The 23,439-nt window shown below is 32.5% G+C and overlaps 1 protein-coding gene across 2 annotated transcripts in view; it reads left to right on the top strand.

Moving 5' to 3' along the window:
• Positions 1 to 23,439, top strand: part of PCDH10 (protocadherin 10) — a 41,006-nt gene that overhangs the window by 11,682 nt on the left and 5,885 nt on the right. The window contains exons 4-5 of one of the 2 annotated variants that reach the window (XM_049631181.1): positions 2,064 to 2,369; positions 7,959 to 8,235. In XM_049631181.1, coding sequence (XP_049487138.1) covers positions 2,064 to 2,369; positions 7,959 to 7,999 — 347 coding nt within the window. In that variant the 3' untranslated portion in view covers positions 8,000 to 8,235. Of the gene's footprint in view, positions 1 to 2,063; positions 2,370 to 7,958; positions 8,236 to 23,439 lie in introns of those variants that run through there. The other variant, XM_049631182.1, reaches the window with a different exon arrangement.

Raw genomic sequence — 23,439 nt, forward strand, 5'->3', positions numbered from 1 at the left:
ATGGTATCATGTGGTATATTTAAAATGATATTCATCGGTCATGTGAGAAAAAAACTGTATTCCAAATTTTGCATTAATACCCATTTTTATTATGGTTTAATAATGTAGTATTATCCTAATATTTGTATTAATTCCACCAACTTCAAACTTAATTATGATTTGGATTTAATTTTAAAATAAATAATTGCTCACAATCATTTTACTTTGAACAGTAATTCCATCTGTCAAAAAAATCTTTTCTTTTTGCTCTATCATATTTCAAATAGGGAGCGTTTCTACTACAGTATTCAAAATATAAATCTCTTTGGTTCTATAGCTTCTACCAACCTAGGATGTCAATGTGTATCAATTTCTTTCCTTTTTCTTTTTCTTTCTAAATATCTCTGTGATGAAATAGGAAAAAAAAAAAAAACACCTCAGCTACCCTGGTGTCAAAAAAACACTGACATATTTTACATGCTTTCTTAACCTGGTTCCTTATCCAGGTTTCAGCTCACGTTTAAGTTCCTCAACAGTTCACTGATCAGTAATTTATTTCAAGGCTTATGCATGACAATTATCAATGGAACACTATAATCGAAGCCAGACTCGGCATTATACATAGTTTAATTTAAAATAAAAAAGTCATAAAGTGAGATTAATATAAGAAGATTCATTTTATTTCTTTAAACATAATTTACATAATTAACTGTTCTTATCTCCAAAATACTTGTGGACAATCTAGAAGATTGATACTCTGAAAAAATTATTTTCTATACTTTATTATATACAGATGTTAATATATACACACACAAACAAGTAAAGCAGTTTGTGACAAAAGGCCATTAGGAATTTAAAAACCAAAACTCAAGAGTTCAAAATCACTCCTGATATTTGTAAGAAGAAACAATCAGATGGGTTCATTAAATAAATATGACTCTGTTGATTAAAAAAGAAATTCATCGTTTTTCCAGACTGCTCATGCATTTGAGAGCTTCTTTTATGCAGAATAATCATACTTGAGTTATTTTAAATTGATCCTGTTTAAAAACATGCACAATAAATGTGTTAGTATGTTTAGAAAAATATTAAAATGTGATTATGGTTTATGTACTTGTTTTTCTGAATAAGGGTAGTTACCAAAATGAATGTCAAATAGTATTCTATAATACTCAAAATTATTATGCTTTGCCTAAGAAACTGAGCTTTCTTGAGTCACAACCAGATAATATTTAATAGTCTTGTCAATCTGTGGGAGACGATGAAACTTGAAGGTGTCATTTGAAATCTTAGTATCCTAAGATTAGTAAGGAAACAGTTCTGTGTTCACTAGGACAAGCGTTTCCAGTGTGAAACAAGTAATAAGGTATTTGTCAATAGTATCTGCAGCTGACTCACATTACACTTGATTACCTTGGTTTCACTAATTATAGTCATTTGTTCTGGGTTTGTCTGCAGTGGCGGATAATAAGTAGTAATATGGGCTACCAGAATGTCATTGAGCTATACCTTTTAGGGTCATTTTCTGAGATCCTAAGAAAGCATGCTCTTGGCCACTCACAAAATGTTGTTTCATTCTTGTTATTTATTGGTTTATCAATATGTGTGCCGTATTTCTCTTGAATTTCACTTTCTGTTTAATGTCTAGATTTCTTAATCTAAATATCATCATTTGTGCTTTACGTATTTCTGATGTTCTTGTCTCTAAGGGAAAAATAAACATGTTGGATGCCTTATCATCATTAGAGATTATGGATTATAAAAGCTTTATACTTATATTTTTCTCTATTATGAATTTCACCAGAGATTTTTAAAAATATTCATTCTTTTTCTACTCACCATTCCCTAGTTTTTTTCCCACAGCTTTTTCCCAACTCTGAGAATTTTAGAAAGATCTATCTACCTTAAGGTCCTCTTTGCTAGAAGAGTCTAACCCTTTGCACAATAGTACAAAGACATTTTTGATGTCTATGAGGTTAAGGCAAGAAAAATTTGTTAAAACGCATTCACCCAGCACTCTTTATGCTACCTGTAATCTTTCACATTAGTGAAACCTGGATCCATAGTTTCCCTTTTGTTTACAGGCATGGATCTCTTCTCCAACTGTACTGAGGAATGTAAAGCGCTGGGCCATTCAGATCGGTGCTGGATGCCTTCTTTTGTCCCTGCGGATGGACGCCAGGCTGCGGATTATCGCAGCAATCTGCATGTTCCTGGCATGGACTCTGTTCCAGACACTGAGGTGTTTGAAACTCCAGAAGCCCAGCCTGGGGCGGAGAGGTCTTTCTCCACCTTTGGCAAAGAGAAGGCCCTTCACAGCACCCTGGAGAGGAAGGAGCTGGATGGACTGCTGTCTAATACACGAGCGCCTTACAAACCACCATATTTGAGTAAGTATTACATAAAAGCCTTTATCAAAGTACTCCCTTTGAGGGAATAAAGTTCAACATGCCATTCTTCTTAGTGAAAATAGAGCTCAGGTTGTTTTTCAGAAACAAAGATAAAAGTGACTCTTGGATGCAGGCAGTCCTTTGCTATGGAAAAATGAATATCTTAACAGGAAGACAGGTTTCTGTGTTAGGACATGGTTGTTGACAACAATCAAACATAACTTTTGATGTTGAAAACATTTTTCAAATGCATTTCATATTTCCTTTGAATATTGCTCGCTTGCTTACTTGATTTCCATGTGTTTTGAAGGGCTTAATTAAGATGGAAAAACATCTCTTGACACTTGAGTCACTGGGAGATCTCATTTTTTTATTGATGCCAGCATTTTCACATAATCATCCTTTTCCCACAGTGACATTAAACATTTTAGGCTAAATTAAGAAATCAGTGCAGCTATCACTTTGACCATTCAACGTGATTTAGTAATATGTTCATATGGTCAGAATCAGAGGAACTATGTGATGGAAACATACGAATAAAGCAATATTCTTCATTTACTTAAAATAATACATTCTTCTAACAATGGAGATGTTCAAAATTGTACTCCTCTCTTTCAATATTGGGACCATATTCTCTAAGTGGATTATTTTGTACAACCACAGTGAAAATAAAAATGCTTAGAGATTCTGTAGTATATTTCTTTGAGGGTCTTGGTAATGAAATTATCCTATTATTCTCTGCTACATAGGAATCTTTTTTTTTCTTTTAGTTAATCGGTAAATACCACTGACAATTCAATAGTTTGGTCAAACCACATAAACTAATACTTGATAAGGATGAAACTCATAAAGACTCAATCAAAAGATGACTTTTATTTTGTATTGCAAATCTAACGTACATGGTGTTTTCTTACTTTCATCCCCTAGTACAAAAAAAAAAAAAATCATGGGATCATAAGCTAGAAACAAAAATAAAACAGTTTGCAGATGTATCATTACTTTCATGACTTCAGGAATGGGAGGGAAATAGAAAAAAAAATACCTAAAGGAAAGACAAACTAGAAGAACATATATTTTAACTCATGAATGTAAATATGAAAGGCATGAATTGAATACACCGAGGACAAGACCACTACTCTAGACATTGATAAAGGAATGGATCTGCCATTGGAAATATACATTGTGATGGCAACACTGATTAAACTGTTTTATGAAGGATTCAATTCAACTTTTCAGATTTCTTGGAAATACCATTACCCCATATCATTTCAGAACCAAATAACTACTCCTGTCTATAAACTATTGATATTTATTTTGCTTTATTTTTTGGCGTTATAAAAATGCAAGGAGACCACATATACTTAGAAAGTATTGAAATGTCCAACATCATAACTGATGAAATTTGGATGCTAAAGTCCTAAAGTTTAGCTCACACATCTACACACATTAGTGATTTAAAATAACCTAAAATAGTTATTATGTGTGTTGCTAGAAATCAAAGAATTCATATATCATTTAATTAAGAAAATTAAGATTTTTTTCCATATTACTCAGATACGGTAGAATAAATTAGTTTTAAAAAACTATTTTTTTTTTTCTGTTTGAGCCAGCTCACACCACTCAAAATTTAGGGTTTGGGATGAAGTGTGCCCTAGGTGACAAAGAAGCAAAAATATAGGTATTTTGTTGTTTTTACTTACACTCTCCTTAGCTATTCGCATGACTTCAACTTTTAGTGTTTAATATTAACTTAAAATTACATCATGAGCCCGATATTAATAGACATAGTCAATTTTATGGTTAATTTAATAGTATAAACTATAAATCAAAACCATGCCTGACCATTTTGCCCTCCAAATTCACATGGTGGTAGTCATTCATATTTGTATTATTTATCATCAGGAATGGAAGTATTCTCATCTTCTAAATTGAAAGCATGTCCCTTACGTAACTAAATTAAAATTTTGACATCTATAACTTATTTTGAATCAGAATGTTTAAATAATTATTGAGGTAGAGTTTTATTTTGCTAAACATGCATTTAGTTCTTTAGTAAACATAACGTACATTTTGATGTTGAGAAAAACAACTGTGTATTTGGTTATTTTTGTAGAGCTCTAAAAATAAAGCCTAATGAAGCTACCACTGCCATTTATAAAATGATGAGGAAATGGTAATATGCTTAATAATACAAATGAGATCATTGTCTGTGCCCAAGGACTTCCCGTTTCTATACTTGTGATTGCAAAATTTAAAATTTAAACTTGCAAGAAACCAACTTTTACATAAAAGTACGTGTATGCACATGTTAAAGAAAGTAGTTTCTGTGTTTCTTTTTTTAAAGAAATGCTCACATACAGCTATATTTTTTCTTTTTTTTTTTCCAATGTGTAAGAAAAGATCTGTGAAGAATATACGTGATGCATTTAATGAAACGAAAGTTCGTTTTTAAATCAGGAGCGATTTTGAAAGTTTCTATTAATACTCGTTAGTCATGAACACCTTATGAGCTTGTTTGCTCTTATTTTTGTTACAATATTGTAGTTTGTTAATGCTCTGGTGAAAACCAAAGGGATACACTGAAGGACTGAAGAAATAAATGTAAATATGTAAAATATGGTCATATTCAAAACTCAGTGTTTAGATTTATCTTAAAATGCTGATGAATTTTAGCTTGGCTTTACCTTTTTTAGAATAATAAAAAATTCTAAAGTATCCCTTTAACTTTTAATAAAAGTTAATCATTGCTTTGAACATTTATTAAAATGAAACACAAAAAAATATTACCTGGACTTTAAAAATAACATCACATTTTATAGTGAAGAATTCATGAAATTCTTTAGTATTATAGACACCTTATATAAAATCAGTCCTTCAAATGACACATTCTGAATAATATCAGCAAATAAGGAGCATAAAAATAATTTAAGTTCCAGAATAGTTGATAAAAGCTGTATTATCAAGGTACTTTAGAAAATCCCAGTAGTTAAAACAATTATGTTATTTTGGCAATAATTCTTGCTTATGATTTTGGCTACACATTTTGAACATCATCACTTAACGATTGATTTTGTCAGTGGATGAGACATATCTTTCGGTTCAAATAAGCCTAAATGAAACAAAGGATTTCAGGATTTCAGGATTTCAGGATTCATTATTTGGAAATTTGATTTCTTGTTGATAAACATAATCAGTGCCTAAGAATTGGCAACAGTCAAAAGACAATAACCAATGAAATTTCATCAAAATATATTTGTGAAAATCTTTTTTTCATTAATTTGAAGGGTCATGAGGTAATAAGTTATGTTGAATGAAATGAAGAAATACAGTGACATAATTAATTTTTAAATACTGTATTCATGAAATATTCTAGGTTTCTAGAACTGTAAAGAACGATTTACTGAAGTGTCATGGTCCATGTTGCCTTCGTATTACACGTCATTTAGACCAGTCCATGCATGCCAAAAAATTACGAGCTGTCTCCTGACCTAATTTTAATTTTGCCTACTTTTTGAATCCCCTTCAAACTTCAATTCAATTTGCTCTTAACACAAGAAAAGGTGTCAGAACTTCTGAAACATTCCATTTGAAAAATTGCTGACACTTTACGTAGACTTCTTTTCACTAAACGTCATTTTGAGAAAATTCTTTTGGGCATCGATGTTATTTCTATGGTGCACTTCAAGTTTTCAGTTGATTAAAATTGTAGACCATGTTTTGTTTAGTCACATTTCTTTCAATCCCTTCATTATCTCAATCTGCCTTCTGTGAGTTTTCTTAATCTGTTGAACTCAATAGTGTGGTAATAACTTCTCTTATTGGCACACAGCACCCTCATATTTACATATCTTCATATAGTGTTTTCTCTGGGATTTGTATATTCCTATAATGTCATAAACATAACATCACTTTTTCAAATATTAAAGTCCACAAATAAGCATTCTTGTATGTGGCCTTTTTAACATTCCTGTCTCCTAGCTCCATACATCACTAAATAGATGCACATCTTTTTCAGGATTATTTTTTTTCCTAGTACTTATGTTAATTTCTGTTCCCTTTGTCTCCAAGTTGTGTTACTTTTCTATAATATCCTATTTCTGAGACTTTTGCTCCTCTCACTCTTCTCTATAAGAATAGCTCTAGATTTGTGAACCTAACTTTCTCACGTTTTTAGTTTATCTTTTTGTGACAAATCTCTAGTCTTTGAGTCACACCAGTCCTTCTATTTTTCATTAAATTCCTTTGTTTAGTGATTAAGAATTGATCTTTCATAATCAACATAATTTACTCACCTCAACTCCGTGAACAGGAAACAAATGATAACTCAATCCCAGTTCATATTCTCTGCATATCTATTGTTAGATTTAATGTTCACTGAATTTTATGATATTTTACTTCTTTGAAAAATGATAATCTGTTCACAACTGGTATCATTACTCCAGTTAGCTGATGCAGCAGCTGCCTGGAACTTTCCTGTAACTCCAGATAAATGAGATATTATAATATTATCTTATTTCTTCTTTCGTTAAGTAATGGCCTACCTCAATTAATATGATTTACATCGGAAGCTGTAAAAATCTTCTGAGGTGAACAGTTCATTTGTACATCTATACATATGGCAATTTCTGTAGGCAATTTGTTTTTACTTATTCAGACGTCAGTGCTTCTCTGTGACTTATCACATGTCATTTAAAATGTGTGCCTTTGGGTGCATCGGAACTAGTTAGTATCCAATACTCTCTTGGCGTATTGAGACTCATTACCCGGCTGTGCATATTATAAATGCTAAATAATTATGTGATGAAAAATGAATGACTGGCTGAATGAGTGTTTTTAAAGTATCCAAATAATCTTTAATGCTCTCATTATACTTTTCATTTACACACACGTCTGCAGTTGTTTTTAATCTCCAGGCAAACTTTCTTCTCTTCTAATTTTTTAAAATATGTTTTAAATTAGTTGTCTTTCTCTGGTGCTATTACCTCCAAGTTTTTATAAGGGGAAGTAGATCGTGAACTCATTCAAAATATTGAAATGCACCCAACCAAGGTGCTTTGTTATGTATATAGGTGGAGTTTTTCTATGCTTTGAGGCTTCCCTTTGATTCATTCTAAGAACTTATATCCTGAAAAAGTGTTAAGTTTGTTTCATACCTGTTAGTTCTCTTACAATTCTAAGTACTCCCCTTTCTTACCAGGTCATTGAGATAAGCTTTTTTGGACATATTTTATTTACTAACAGGTCTCATGGTTTCAGTCCCATCTTTCATTTCTTTGTAAAGTTAATAGATCCAAATTTTCCTCTGGTATCATCACTTGTTTTTCTTATATAATTCCCATGTAGGAATTACTTATTTGCATGTTATTAATTCTGTTTTTGAATTCACAGATATATAGTTCAATAAAATATATATTTAACGGTCTATAGAAAAAACTTAATTGCTAAAAGTAATTTATATCTTTATTCAGTATTTTACACTCCATGTGTGAGTGTCCATCAGTTATTTAAAGCAGTTTATTTGGTGCATACTTTGCATTTTATTGAGCAAACATTTAGCATATTATTTATATACCTGATTTTATATTACAGATCATTTCCATCCTCTTTCTTATTTTGTACATTGGAAATAAATTCATATAAGCATTTGTCCGCCATGTGAGCCTAACAAAGGAAGATTATCAATTAAAATATAAATAGAATTATTCAATGAAAAGGATTATCTACCTGGGATTTTTTCCTGCCTCATCATACTGAAGATGTGTGGGTCAAAATTTAAATGCATTGAGTTATAAAGATATTGTAAAGAAGTCTGGAATATATAAATTCAATTGCTTATAAATATCATTAAACATTATTCAATACTCAATGTGCCAGACTTTTTTTGGGTGAGTCTGCGTCTCCTGAAGTCCTTTTAATAGGAATCAGATAGTGCCATTTAGGTAATAGAGCTTGGAAACTGTTTTGTACTCTGAGGTTTAGTGTTTAAGATTAAATAATACTCTCAAATCAAGACTGAACTTAACATAATGTGAGTCAATTTAATGTTTCCCAAAGTGTAATAAAATCCTGGAAGTTTTGTATCAAGGTTCATAAGACTTCCTAATTACTGCATTAGTGGCCCCTAATCACCTACATCAGTTTAGGTAGGGACAGTATAGAAGATTCGGAAACACTGAATCCCGAAAACGTAATTACATACAAAAGGACACAGATGAAAACAAATTATAAGCTAGAAATTTTCGCAGATAAAATTCAGGGTTTTATTTCTGATTCTTTAACTGATACATTGCATGAAATTATATTTGTACCTTATACCTAGGCACATACTGTATTCTTTCTCCTGGAGATACATTTCTTTTAACTGTGAGGACTGAAAAGAGTATATGAACTTCATTTCAACAATTTTTTTATAATCTGGCCAGTAGAGTGTTATTAAATAATCAATGACAAAAAACCCAAAACCAAACCAAACCAAACCAAACCAAAACAAAACAAAATAAAACAAAAACTACCACTGACAGCTTTTAAGTCATTGAGCTCAACAATGAGCTCAACAAGTGATTGTAAATCCTTTTTCTGTGTTCTGTAGTCATGATTCTGTTATATGGATGCATTTATGCATATAGACATCCCATATAGAAGCATTATGTTTTTAATTTAATTTAATTTTTAATTATATCTATCAGTTACCAGAGAAAGAACAGAGCATGATTATTTAACTAATGGCTACTTCAGTATCAGAAACTGTTAAACATGAGAATTTGGCACTTTTTGAGAAACAGATAAGTGGCAATCGGTTTTGGTCCGTTTCTTTATTTTTTAAGGTGCTTGTTGTACTTTTTGAGGACCAGTTCACATTGTACATTAGAGCAAAATTGACCTGTAGAGGAAATAGGTGTCTGTATTACGAGGAAAACATTATTTTTATTTATTTAATTTAATTTAATTTAATTTAATTTATTTTTCTTTATTGTTTGCAAAAATATTGTAATGAATAGGACTTTTTTCCTCTTTTAATGTTGCTATCAGCCAGAATCCTGTACCAGATTCCAAGTTACCTGTGTTGGATATTTAATCATATATTTTATACTTCCTAGAAAAGTGACTTCGTTTGTTATTGAGTGTCCTAAGGTTTATATTTATGCCAGTCACTATATTTCAGCTGAAAGTTGGCCAATGACTGCATTATTCCATAAAAACCATAGTTGTAAATGTGTTTTTGTTAAAATTTTCGAATAAGTGCCTTAAAAAGGATGAAAAGACCCAAGCCTAGGAGAAATACATAAATAAAGCCAGTATCAAATGTATATTTCTTGAGTTAAATTTTGAATCACCCAGGATAAAGAAGTAGCTATGGGAAAGGGTCTGTCTCATATCTCACTGAACACATCATTGGGTTTTGTCTCAAAGTACAACACATGGTAGAAAGTTCGGAGTCAACAAGGGCAACAGTAGAATAAGCATACATGTTGTCTTGATGGTATATACCTGATGGTGTACATAAGATGAAATATCTCACTTGTAGGTTTAATCAAAATAGTTTTAGGAATAGGTCCATAGATAGGAAGGTTAATGTTCTAGTTTGACAGTTGCTATCATTTTATTGTTAGAAAATGTATAAAAAATCTGGAGGCTAACCTGTAAAATTAGTATAAAACCATGGTACTTGTTTTCCCCACTGTTGATAAACCTTATACAAGAACTCGTCCCCTTGCCAGTTACTAATGGTGTGGGTTTAAGTTTTGTTTGCCAGAGAAATACTCCTCAGATGATTACACTGGAGAGCATGAAACCTAGTTTTGTTTTGGTAGATGTATCTTGATTCTTGATTTACCTCAACCTTTTTTTATGAGAACTATGGTAATAGAAAACAATACTACTTGGAGCTCGTAGAGTTCCACTAAATTTTACTTTTAAACATTTTAAAAAATGATGGGTAGGGGCGCCTGGGTGGCTCAGTCGGTTAAGCGTCCGACTTTGGCTCAGGTCATGATCTCGCGGTATGTGAGTTCGAGCCCCGCGTCGGGCTCTGTGCTGACTGCTCAGAGCCTGGAGCCTGTTTCAGATTCTGTGTCTCCCTCTCTCTCTGCCCCTCCCCCGTTCATGCTCTGTCTTTCTCTGTCTCAAAAATAAATAAATGTTAAAAAAAAAATTAAGAAAAAAATGATGGGTAATTTCAAGCATATAAAATAGAGAGAATAGTACTAAACTCTCTATGTTCTCCAGCCTAAACAATTATCAGGTTTTGGCCAAATTTATTTCATCCAAATGCTAACATACTGTCTTTTTCCTCACATTTTTAGAGCAAATCCAGGGTTCTGACTGCTTAATCCATTACTATTTCAGCGTATGTTTATTAAAGATGAAGTTTATTTTTAACATCACCACAAGAACCTATTCCTCTTTAACAAGAAAGTTTTTACTATCATTGATTCTCTAATTATTGTTCCCATCTCCATAATTTTCTCATAAATATTATTACACTTACAATTAATTTGATTCATGCTTGAAATAAGTTCCATACATGGCAATTCATTTTTATTTTTAAACTTTTTATTAAAGTATAATATGCATATAGAAAAATACAAAAATCACAGATGTATAACTCCACTTTTTACAAAATGAGCTCACGTGTGTAATCGGTGGCCACATTAACTGGGTCGAATAGCCAAAACATTACAAGTACCTAAAAAAGTCCTGTATTCTGTCTTCTTCCAGCTATGACCACCCCAGGGAGTGCCACTATCCTAGCCCCTAACCAAATTTAGCTTTTCTGGGTTTTCAATTTTATATAATTTGAATAAGTGGAATAGTATAATGTATTTGTTTCACTAAAATGTAATAGCCAGTTATTCTCTCTGTTAATACAGGGAAAGCAATCAGCAGAGCCTAAAATGTGTAAGCTAAAAAGACCAGTTAACATGTATTCTCCTTGAACATGATTTATCTTGCTATTTTTTGGAATTTTTGTCTAGTCTTTCAGAAATGCTTGGTACCTGTCTTTATATCTTTATTTTTGATTGAAACATAATCTGTTAACTTAGAGGTGTTTTATAGAAACAAATATTTAAGTATATTGATTTGAATACCAGATTAAAACAAGAGAGTAGAAAAATCGTAATGTCTGTATTTCACATTTCTTTGAGTCTAGGTTAGAGGACTGTGGCAAACTGGCACCCATGATGCTGAAGGGAGAGTTAATAAAATAAAGAGATTAACATTTTGGAAAACAGCATATCTGACTAGAGTTTAAAAGGATTGAGGGACTGTGAATTGAGAAGAAAGGGGAGAGGTGACTTAACAAATGTTAAGTGCTTAAACAAATACTACACAGATAAGATAGTGATCGGTTAATCTGTCTTTATTGAGAGCAGAACAGAGAAAATGGATCTATATTGCATCCTGAGAGATGTAAATTGCACATTATGGGAAATATCCTGACCCTGACATTGGTATTTTCTCCTGAGAGATATGGAAACACTTTACCTAGAAAGCTTTACAAACTACAAACGTAGGCATATGTCAACTGTGATTTGGTAGAATGGCACTTTCTAGCCCTGTGATGTACTTCCTGCAAAACACTTTTCCCGGCATTGGGGCTGGTGAAGGAGTGAAAGGGATGAGGCTCAATTTTACTGGAGGACAAAGGAAAAGCAATTGAGGAAGCCTAGGTTTTTATCTATTTCCTTCGCTTCCTGTTTCTATATAGATGACTTCTTATTCTTTCTTAGAGATTCTGAAAGGGAAAAAATTTGGTTTCTTAAAGCCTTTGATTCCCCCTCACACAATGAATTGCAATTGATGATTGACTATCCAAGAACAGAAATTGAGAAATCATAGTTTTAGAAGGAAGTTTGGGGAAATGTGTAGAGGGCAAAAGCTAAGTGTAAAATGTTTATTAAATTATTGAATAATTATTTAATTATTGTTTATATGAAATATATAACATAGATTGTGTCTATTAAAAGTATGCATTACAACTTAAAAAATATGAAGCTTCACATTATATATGATAATAATTTATAACAGGAAGACAGATGACTATAGCTTTTAAATAGCTTACTTTGTCAAATATTGAATCTTTATCAAGCTGACTTAATTCTCTTATAATAAGAATTTTCCCCTTTTGGTATCATATTATCTTCTGCTGAATTTTAAGGAAATCCCTGGTGTCAGTTACTGTGAAATGGCTCACAATTAAACAAAAAATGAAACAGCCGTTAATAATGATTCACAGTCAAGTTGCCTACTCCTTAAACCTAGTAGTCATACAAGCTTTCTTAATTATATTGGAAGATATAGCAAGCTGACTATATGTGATCATTACATTTTGGGTTTTATTTTGGAAAGTAAATGTAGCATTAGCTTGGTAACATGAAAGCAGGAGTTAATTCTGCACTTAAGAAAATAAAATGAGGGGCACCTGGGTTGCTCAGTTGGTTAGGCGTCTGACTCCTGCTCAGGTCATGATCTTGCTGTTTGTGAGTTCTAGCCCCGCTGACAATGGGGAGCCTGGAGCCTGCTTCAGATTCTGTGTCTCTCTTTCTCTTTGCTCCTCCCCTGCTCACACTCTGTCTCTCTCTTTCTCTCTCAAAAATAAATAAACATTAAAAATAATTTTAAAAAAGAATAGAAAATGAAAAGAACAGTGTAACAGTAAATTGTATTAGCTAAACATTAAGTCTAAATTTAATAACAGTACTAGCTACTACTGAGTACCAATTTTGTAGGCATGAAAAGATGAAATAAGACACAATAAAGGCACTGATTTCATAAATATACAACCAGTGTTGTAAGGGGATAGCTCTTTTTATCAATCAAGGGTCATGAAATAATTTTTGAATTAGATATATTCATATTTTATGATTATATAAATATACTTAATTTTATAGAGACAAAGGGATTGTTTGGTATTAGACAATGTAGAAATGGCTTTTGTTGATGGATTGGAGTGAATTCTAACTCCTTTGAACTTGAATTAAGCTAAGGATTTGGGAAAATGATATTTTTTAAATTATATAAGGAATGAAGACAATTATTTCTCAAATTATAAAAATAAAATATTGACTCATTAAAATTACTAAGAAACTTATTTTTTTTAATGCAGGCTTACTTAGAATTATTTTTAGGAAATACTTGACATTAAATAATTTAATTTTCATCTCTCACACTTAAAATTGAGCCTGGGATCTAGGGACATAATCCTTGAGAACTTCAATTGCTTGCTTTGTAGGAATTCTTCATAGAAATTATGTTTTCATAATGCTAATAGAGAAAGTGTGCTGATATATCTAATATGGGGAAATGTTATCTTCCTCTTAAATAAAAACATTTAATGTAGTTTATGAAGGGCATATTATATTTCTTTGAAGTTAATTTTAATTCTGTACCCTTCATTAATCCTTCAAAGTTTTTCATATTTCAATTACTTTCTAATTTCAGAGGATGTCAATAGGTCCTACTATTTGTAATACTATTATTTATTATAAAGTAGTGCCATGGCAGTTTAGAACTGTAAAAAAGTTTTTAACCAGCTGTTTTAGGCAGATCTTCCCAAGCTACTGACAAAAACAGTATGACACACATTCAAGAAAACTTACAGTTGAGCACCAACTATGTTCTAGGCACAGTGATTTTCAGTTTTGTTTGCCCTAGAGCATAGATCAACATACTCAGATCAGGTCATCTCAGTGTCACCTGCTCTGCACCATTCCAGAAATACGCAAAAGCATTTTTAATTATTGATATCCTCCCATGCTATACTTCATGCTAACTACCAGCCCTCTTTTGAGATAATTTTGAAAAAACCAAAAATGAATAACCAAAACTTGGCATTTTCCAACACTAGTGAAAAGTTCTCCATTTCCTTTAAAATGTACATGAAACACAGCCTACTTACCTAGTTGGATTGTGGTCTTAGCAAATACTTGGAAAATATTCTAGTCTTATTATTTTCAGGTAGGTTTTCCTAAGCATCACTAATTTTTTCCCATTTGACTATATGGGAACATGGAATTTTTAATTCCAGCAAATATCACTTTCTGATTTTGTTCTTAAGGTATGTGCATACTTGCTTTGGACTCATAGCCTACTACATAATTACAAGAGTAGGTCTTTCTGTCTGTCCTCATATCAGAGATGTGATGAGGTATAATTAAGAGCTCTGGTTACAGGGCCAATCTACCCGGGGTTCCAATACTCATCCAGCCAGTTACTAGCTGTGTGACCTCTAGAATTCATTTAACCTTCCTGTAACTCATTTTCCTCATCTGTGACATAGATCCTCGAAAGCTCATTGTAGAGATTAAATTATTTATCATATCTAAAGCAGGGAGTGCCTGGCCCAAAGGAAGCACTCATTAAGTGTTCAAGGCAACCATATATTCAGTTAAAATTGGAACAATGACATCAGCCTGAGTATGGAGAAAATTAAAATTCTGGCTTAAATAGAACTAATTATGCTTTCTTTTACTCCCAGAGAAAAATCAGACTCCAAATGTTCTTTTCACGATATATCACTATGTTACATCTGCAGTATATATTCTTCCACATAATACATATGTTTTCAAAGGACAGCATCCGTATTTTTCTTTTTCATCTGTAAAACCAATGAGACAGATTGAATAGAACCAAAGGTATGATGCCCACTAAAGACTGGGTTGTATTCATTTTGTGGTGATGTTAGTCACAGAACATGATTATAATTTAAAAAAATATATATATTCTCATTATTTTACTTAACTTGTGTATTTACAGTGAGTAAATATACTTGATCATGTACAACAAGCAGTTAAAATAATTTGACAAAGAATGCACTTTTGAGACAACAGATTCTTATTTGGGTGTAAGAAGCAGCATATTATATTCGAAAAAAGAATATGTTTCTTGGGGCTCCCCGCCCCCCTCCAAATTTTAAGTGGTACAAATAGATGCCCGTATCTAATTTGACATAATCTGCATTTCGACAATTATACTAGCCCATTAGAGTAAATTCTGGCCTTAGGACATTGTTACTCCAAAAAGTTCTGATATCTCTGCGTAGATGACACAGATGCCCCCAAATCATCACACAAAGTAAATGAGAACAGTCTGCTACTATGTGAAAATAGAGTCTTTCTAGAAGATATCCCAAAGACTCTGCCTGCCGTAAGTCAGTATTTGACATGCAGGAACTCCAATATTTCCCTGCCTCTTTTTCTGCCCTAAAATCCTATTATCTGATAAACCGAATTCTCTCACCCAGCATTATGTTTATATTTTTGTAACTTTGTCTTTTAAAAATAACATAAGACTAGCAAATGATCTTACCTAGCCTTGTTTGGAGAAATTCTTAAAAGACTATCCAAACTTTACTTTCTGTTTACGGTTTATTCGTCGGGCTGTCTTATGCAACTCTCATGATTTTATGTTTCTCTGTTTTCTGTCCTCTGCCTTCCTGTACATATCCCATATATACTGCCTTATATGTACATTGCTATTTTGCCTGAATAACAAGAGACCTAACAACTTTTAGTGCCTGATTACAGTCCAGCATTATATTTTCTTATGTCTTTTTACGTTCATGCCTCATATGCAAACAAAAATTTCTCATCTTTTTTTATAAAATGGTGAAATTTCCTCCATTTAATAGTACTTTTGCCCAACTCTGCAAAAATGAAATGTTAAAGCAGATTTAATTGTTTGTTTCATTTACATACCTGTGAAATTGCAATGTCAACGGCAATTAAGCATTTCTCTCTTCTCAAAATGCAGTTTTTCGGTGATTGTACTTTAAGTTTCTTATCTCATTAACAGATAAATAAGATGGTTACTTTATTATAATAAATGTCTTTGGCTATCTTTGGAGAAGATCTCTTAGAGTATAACCAAGGAAGGATTTATAGACCTCCACTTTGGGGCCATTATTGGAGCACTATCTGAATGATTTTAACTGATAAAGAAAAATGGCATTCTAGGAGGACGAAGTTGAGTGAACAAAAATGTGGAACTAGACAGCAAATAAATATGAAGAAGTGAGTATTCTGAGTTGCCAAATCTATAAGATAAATCCAGAGGGAATAGTGGAAGTTAAAGTTTGAAAGTTATGTTTAGGATGGATGAAGACATGTTTTGAATAATAATGCTAATAATGATAGTAGCTAAGAGTTGTTAAGAACTTGTCAGCCTAGCACTAGTGATGAACTAGTGATTGAAGCCTTACTCAATAAGCAAATGAAATAAGTTTTCTGTCTCCATTTACAGATGACAAAATTAAGAAAAAGGGATGTCCAGTAACTTGTCCATGGTCTGATGGCTAGCAAGGGAGAGCTAGGCTTTTTATTTGAGACCACCTGATTCTAGAGTAAGCATTTACTTGTAACCAGTTCACTACTTGAATCCCAGGCTTAAGAAATTGGACACTATTCAGAGAGAAGTCAGGAAGGATGTATTGTACGGTATTGTTTTGCATTTTGTTTTATCAGCAGAGTGTAATCCAGTCGTCAGGCTTCGTGGCAATAAGACCCCAGAGGAGAATGACAGCTGAAGTTTACCTTTAGAGAAATTAAAAAAAAAAAAAAAAAAAAAAAAAAAAAAAAAGGGGGGAAGTATTAGAATTCTAAATGTAGCAATAAAAGATAAAGAAAATAGTTATCAGGGATGGTTGTGAAATCTTCTGACTGAATGTTTGGGAAAAGGTTGCATCCCTCTTATATACAACTACTAAGGGAAAGGGAATACATTTTGATTGAAAAACTAATAACCAGCTAGGAACACCCTTGAAAGGACAATTCAATCAAATGGAAAAAGATGAAAAATTATGTAGCAAAAGCAAAATATATATCAAAAGTATGAAATTTTTTACACAGTGTCACAGTTAATTGTGAGACTGTAAAAAATGTGTACTTTTTGTATCAAGATTTTTGGAAGTGAAAAGTAGATACAAGGTAACGTGATAACTGAAAATTCTAGTAGGCAGAGATATGACAGGGGTTAATTTTGGATAGGAAAGATTTGATCAAATGCCTGTGACCTTTAATCACTTAAAATATATTATTTTAATTTTTTTTAACGTTTATTTATTTTTGAGACAGAGAGAGACAGAGCATGAACGGGGGAGGGTCAGAGAGAGGGAGACACAGAATCTGAAACAGGCTCCAGGCTCCGAGCTGTCAGCACAGAGCCGGACGTGGGGCTTGAACTCACGGACCGTGAGATCATGACCTGAGCCGAAGTCAGCCGCTCAACCGACTGAGCCACCCAGGCGTCCCTAAAGTATATTATTTTAAATGCAACAATTAAAATTGTTCCTGTGTCTTCACTATTTCTGTGAATTGCGGACCCAGATGTTCTTAGGGTGAGCTTTACTTGTGAGTGTCTCTTTGAAAGAATAAACTCAGGAGCCATATTTTATTTACAAAATTTCGGTTTCATGGTTATAAAGTAAATTTAATGTTAGGCTATGAGCATCATCTGCCTTAATTTTTCTTTGTTAAAATGGGTGTGAAAAACATCCCCCACTTTTCTCTAGGCGCCTAGTTTTATTGCTGCTGACACTACCCGAGGCTTGAGATTTGGGACAGAATCACTTCTTTGAGCAGGTCCTTTCACCAATTTTTGTCTTTCATAATTATCTTTAATATTGAAATATCAGCTCCAAGACACCCAGGCAGTCATTTGATTGCAAAATAATTTATTACACTTGGGAGATTTAGGGTGGAATGCAAATTATTTCCAGATATGTAAAGTATAAACCTCCCTGCTGGGCTCTGTGAGGAGACACAGGTATACTTTCTTTTGCATTCTCCAAGCCCGGTCCTATGTGCTTAGTTCACCAAAATTAACGAAGATCCCTCCGTTTTTCCATCTGGCTTCTACTGTTAAGTAGAGTATTAATTTATATTTATAGACATTTGACTTCGATAGTCCTCTAAAATTTTTGAGAAGCTCCCTGTTGTGACCACAATAATGTTCAGTAGCTTTATAAGCTTTTTATGTTTAAACCCTGCGCCTGTAGTTTTGCTGTATGTCATTCAGTGATTGTCAGCTTCTCGTGATTTGACACATTCTATTCTCTTTCTGGAATGCTCTCTCACCTACAAAACCACTCCTCACCACATCTGTTTGGCCATCTCATACTCGTCAATTAAGATTCATCTCATTTTACTTTCTATTTTTTAATTTTTTTAAGTTTATTTATTCTTGAGAGATAGAGACAGAGCATGAGCAGAGGAGGGGAAGAGGGAGGGGGAGACACAGAATTCAAAGTAGGCTCCAGGCTCTGAGCTGTCAGCACAGAGCCCAGTGCGGGGCTCGAACCCACGAACCATGAGATCATGACCTGAGCCAAAGCTGGACACTTAACCGACTGAGCTACCCAGGCGTCCCTCATTTTACTTTTAATAATGAAGCCTGTCCAAAAAGAGATATGCATTCTTCTTGTAACTTCTTCTAGATTTTTATACATGATTGTTATTTTTAAAATATCTTGTAAAACATTGTTTTTTACCACTGAATTGTTAAATCTTTTGGAACAGAATCCATGTGTATTCATTTTAGAGTCTCAAGTCGCAGAATAAGGTCTACAGCAAAGTAAACACCCATAAATGCTTATAGACTGCATCAATGAATCAATAAATGAAACACCTTGAAACTGAGAACTTTTTTTTTTTTCCCCTGTTTGGTTATCTAGGCATCTTCCCGACTTATGCAAATTAATAGAATTGTAATAATCTCTTAATGCCAAAGCAAACAAACAATCCCCGAACCTAACCATTTCTACTCCTAACATACTCTCCCCTGGGTTTCATCAATTTTTAACCTTCCATAATTTATTTGTCCTTTTTATTCTGGCCTTAACTGTATTAGTCTTTTTATTCTTTTTTTTCTGATTGATTACTTTTTCTTTAAAAACTCCCTAAGCCTCATGTTTCACCATCACCAACTGCTCGTTTAACTAATATATTTTTTCAATGGTTTGTTGTATATAATTTACAAACATATTTGTAAAAATTAAGTCAATATAAGATAATTAAACATGAACATAAAAGGATATCCACTTTAAATACATGATTATGGGCAAGGGCAGGAACTTGTTAATAATACAGGATAACTATGGCTACAGGCAATTTAACTGACTTTCCTTTAGGTTTGGGGGGGTTTCCATGTAACTAACAGTTTTTAAGTCTTTGTTATCTTTACTCATCATCATTATTGCAAAAGTTATTTTCAAATTGTTTTCTTAGACAACTCTTTTTCTATGGTCTTGTGGCAACTGAGTATCTCATACTTCTTTTTTCATAAGGTAGAATTTTGATTTTTTTGTGTGAGAACTTTATCGTAAGATATGTAGGTAGGTTTGTACATTTGTCATGTTTTAATAATGATATAGATATCTTATATATAAACATACACTGTCGATACTATTTAACCAGAATCTGTTGCTGCCCCAGCAAAGATCGATTATTTAAAATTTGAATTTTTTTCTAGATTGATTGTGGTATTTTTCATAAATACTAAGTGTCTAACATGACTTTTACTTTTATTTATTATGTGGTTAAATATTTACAGTAATTAAGGTGAATCCTATTTAAACAAAAGTGTAAAGTTATGAGATGTAACACAACTATTTAAGGATCCAAATCTTGTCATTTAATTAGTACATAACTAAAATTATTTTAACCTTTCACAAGCATAATGTAATCTTGTTTCAACAATTCGCATGTTTGCGATTATTTTAAAGGTGAGTATAGTTCACTGCGTACCAGTTTTCAAATCTTTAATTATCTGATGATAGGTTAAATTGGAAGGGCAAGAGGGAGGTGGTTTAATGAGTTTCTAGGAGATAACTAAAATTAAAATGTATACGTAAGCTTAGATTTTAGAATAAATGATTAAAAATTATGTTACTATGCAAAAAGAGAAAGAAGATTTGATCTAATATGCTGTATCCACATCTCATAAAAACAAAGATTTCATTCAAAACCAAGGTTACAATTTAATCATGATACAAAGAAATAATTTAAATGACAATAAAGATTACATTCGTGTATGATATTAAATTCATTACATATGAATTTATATTGTAGATAACTGCATTTCATTTCTCTGTCTTTTGAATTTTATTATTTTTATTTATTTATTTTCTTCTTTGAATTTTCAATCTTAAGTTAAAAAATGTGTTATCTTAATTGTAAATCATTGTAGACTGAAATACATATGAAATTTAGGAATTACAGTGTTATAAAATAATTAGAAAATGTAACGCAACATTTTTTTCTAGAAAACACTGTACCATTTACCCAGTAGTAACTAGTGTCACCTGTGGTGTCATGAAACAGATGCTTTAGGATAGGGCTTCCAGGTTTAACAAATAAATGACACGACACCTAAATGTTGCATGGAGCTTATGTATACTAACAAATTATTCATTATTTGCTTGAAATTCAAATGTAAGGGCATTCTGTATTTTATCTGGCAATCCTGCTCAAGGCGTTATGGAAGCCCATACGTAGTCTTGGAGTTTCTGACATCGTTGAGTGTGAGGGTTGTTTTCTGAATACAGAAAAACAGTGGTCAGCTTTCACTTCTCAGTATGTCAGCATTTCAACCCCTATCTGAGCCTGCAAATTCCTCTTTTTAATCTGCTATTTGTTTACACATAGAAGCAACTGAGTTATGTTAGGGGAAATCGGATCATTAAGTATATTAAATATACAGCCATATTTTTATACATAATTTCTAAGCTGTGTATATTGTGTGTGTCTTTTTTGAAAATAAATTTGTGTGAATTGTGTCATAAGTATTTTATTTCCCAATCCTGAATATTTTGCATTTATTTTCATGGCTTAATTATCTAAGGTTTTACTTACATTATTTTGAAATTGTATTTGGCTTAAGTAGGTTATTAGTGGTTAATAAATTAAATGCATAGCTATATATTTTTAAATGAGGGTTTTATGTATTTGTTTTTAAAGTTTTTCCTATCTTTCATTGCTGGAATTTATGATTAGTTTTCATATAAAAGACAAAGGTGCACACATCACTAGTAATTGATCTAATATTGTGGTACAATGATGTTTGTTGCAGATAGGTCTATGTACATAAGATCCTTATACCTGTAGGAATGACCGATCCCATTCAGGCATTTTTCATGTCTTCTGCTTTGAAAATTAATGCTAATTGCAACCTTACAGGGAAACAACTAATTTGATCTCCTTATAATGTTGTTTTGAAGAAAACTAGTTGAAATACAAGCGTCTAAATGTCAGTAAATGTTATCGCTCATAATTGTCAAAGAAAAAAGAAGAACCATTTATTCTGTAAAGGAGTATAAGGATATCCTCTTAGAATTTTAGATACATAAACTAATGGTATTTGTGTAACTTAAATGAAAGCATCCTTTGTCATTATTAAAGCAAGATAACTGAGTGGCTTGTCTTCAAGAGATATTTCAAGGGTACTTCTTTATTACCAACATAAAAAAAATGTGGTTTTCAAATAACTCTGGAACAAATCATAGTGTTCATATTTTAGTGGATTATGATAAAGGATTACAGAAAAATGTTCGATGATATTATAAACATAGAGGGCAATATACATTAGAGTTCCACTGCCTAAATATATGCCGATGTGGGATGGAAGTATTAAAAAACTAACTCAATCCCCAGCTTTGATTTTAAGATACCAATGATGCAAAGTGGTTTTATTCATCAAGAGAGCCTGACAGAGTGGCCAATGTGTGCTAGGTATTGTCACCTTCTACTATTTTTCCCCTCTCAGGGAAAATTTCTTAAGCCTCTAGGCATAATTTTCCACATTTCTAGATGATTCCTTCAATCTGTAACTTTTATGCAATACCTTGTCATATGGGTTTTTATTTTTTCATAAATAATTTAAAAGCTTAATGGTTTTAATATTTAAAGAACAGATATTTAGAATACTGACCACTCGTGTTTAGATGGAAAAATTATGCATGATTACTGTGTTTTTAGATATCTAGCTTGAATCAATTTAGATAATGATAATAATCAAAGTGTATTGTCTAATTAAAGGAGCTGATACATGATCACTGGTTTTTGCTGTAAAGTTCAAAGCACTCTTAATTAATTTAGCTAATTAGAATTAAAGATTTTAAAAACAAAATTGAGTTACTATAATTGTACAGCTTTCCTGTTAAAAATAATAGTGATAGTTGACATGGTTGCAGTAACCCACAGGGTAGATATTTTCTAGTGAACCAGTTGTAAATGTACCTTTGTGAGAAGGTCATTTTAAATAACACATACCCATATGCACATAAACACACGCAAGTATATAGAAATTTCTAAAAGCCTATGGATCCTCTATCTAGAAAGAACCCATGATGTTTCAGGAGACTCACATCCTCATACAGAGTTGTGTGAGGGTCATGATATATGTCATAGTTGTGGACTGTACTTGTAGACAAATAGAAGCTCCTATTTTGAAGGTTGTTAAACCTTTTAAATAATGATAAAGTTTGGCTTGAAAATAAATTTTGAGCAATGATTTCTGAAATTTTCCCTGGTAGTAAATTCAGGGCTTTGCACAGTACATCAACCTCTTCTTGATATTGGGAGCACATTCCAGCTTATAAAATAAAGTATCTTTGTACATAACCATTCTTAGTGAGAATATGAGTCCTAATTCATTTTTAATCCATAGCCTCAAATTGGTATATAGTCTTTACCACAACTGAAATATAGCAGTATTGGTTACTTTGGATTTTTAGGGGAGATGGTGACTGTTGTTAAGTAACAGAAATCCAACCGAGTAAATTTTAAAGATCTAATTGGCTTTATTAAATGATTCACCAGGGGCGCCTGGGTGGCTCAGCCGGTTGAGCGTCCGACTTCAGCTCAGGTCATGATCTCACACTCCGTGAGTTCGAGCCCCGCGTCGGGCTCTGGGCTGATGGCTCAGAGCCTGGAGCCTGCTTCCGATTCTGTGTCTCCCTCTCTCTCTGCCCCTCCCCCGTTCATGCTCTGACTCTCTCTGTCTCAAAAATAAATAAATGTTAAAAAAAAAAAATTAAATGATTCACCAATTGGACAGCATCCCATCTGGCAAATAC

This window comes from Panthera uncia, chromosome B1 (genome assembly GCF_023721935.1).
Source record: "Panthera uncia isolate 11264 chromosome B1, Puncia_PCG_1.0, whole genome shotgun sequence".
NCBI classification, from domain to species: domain Eukaryota; kingdom Metazoa; phylum Chordata; class Mammalia; order Carnivora; family Felidae; genus Panthera; species Panthera uncia.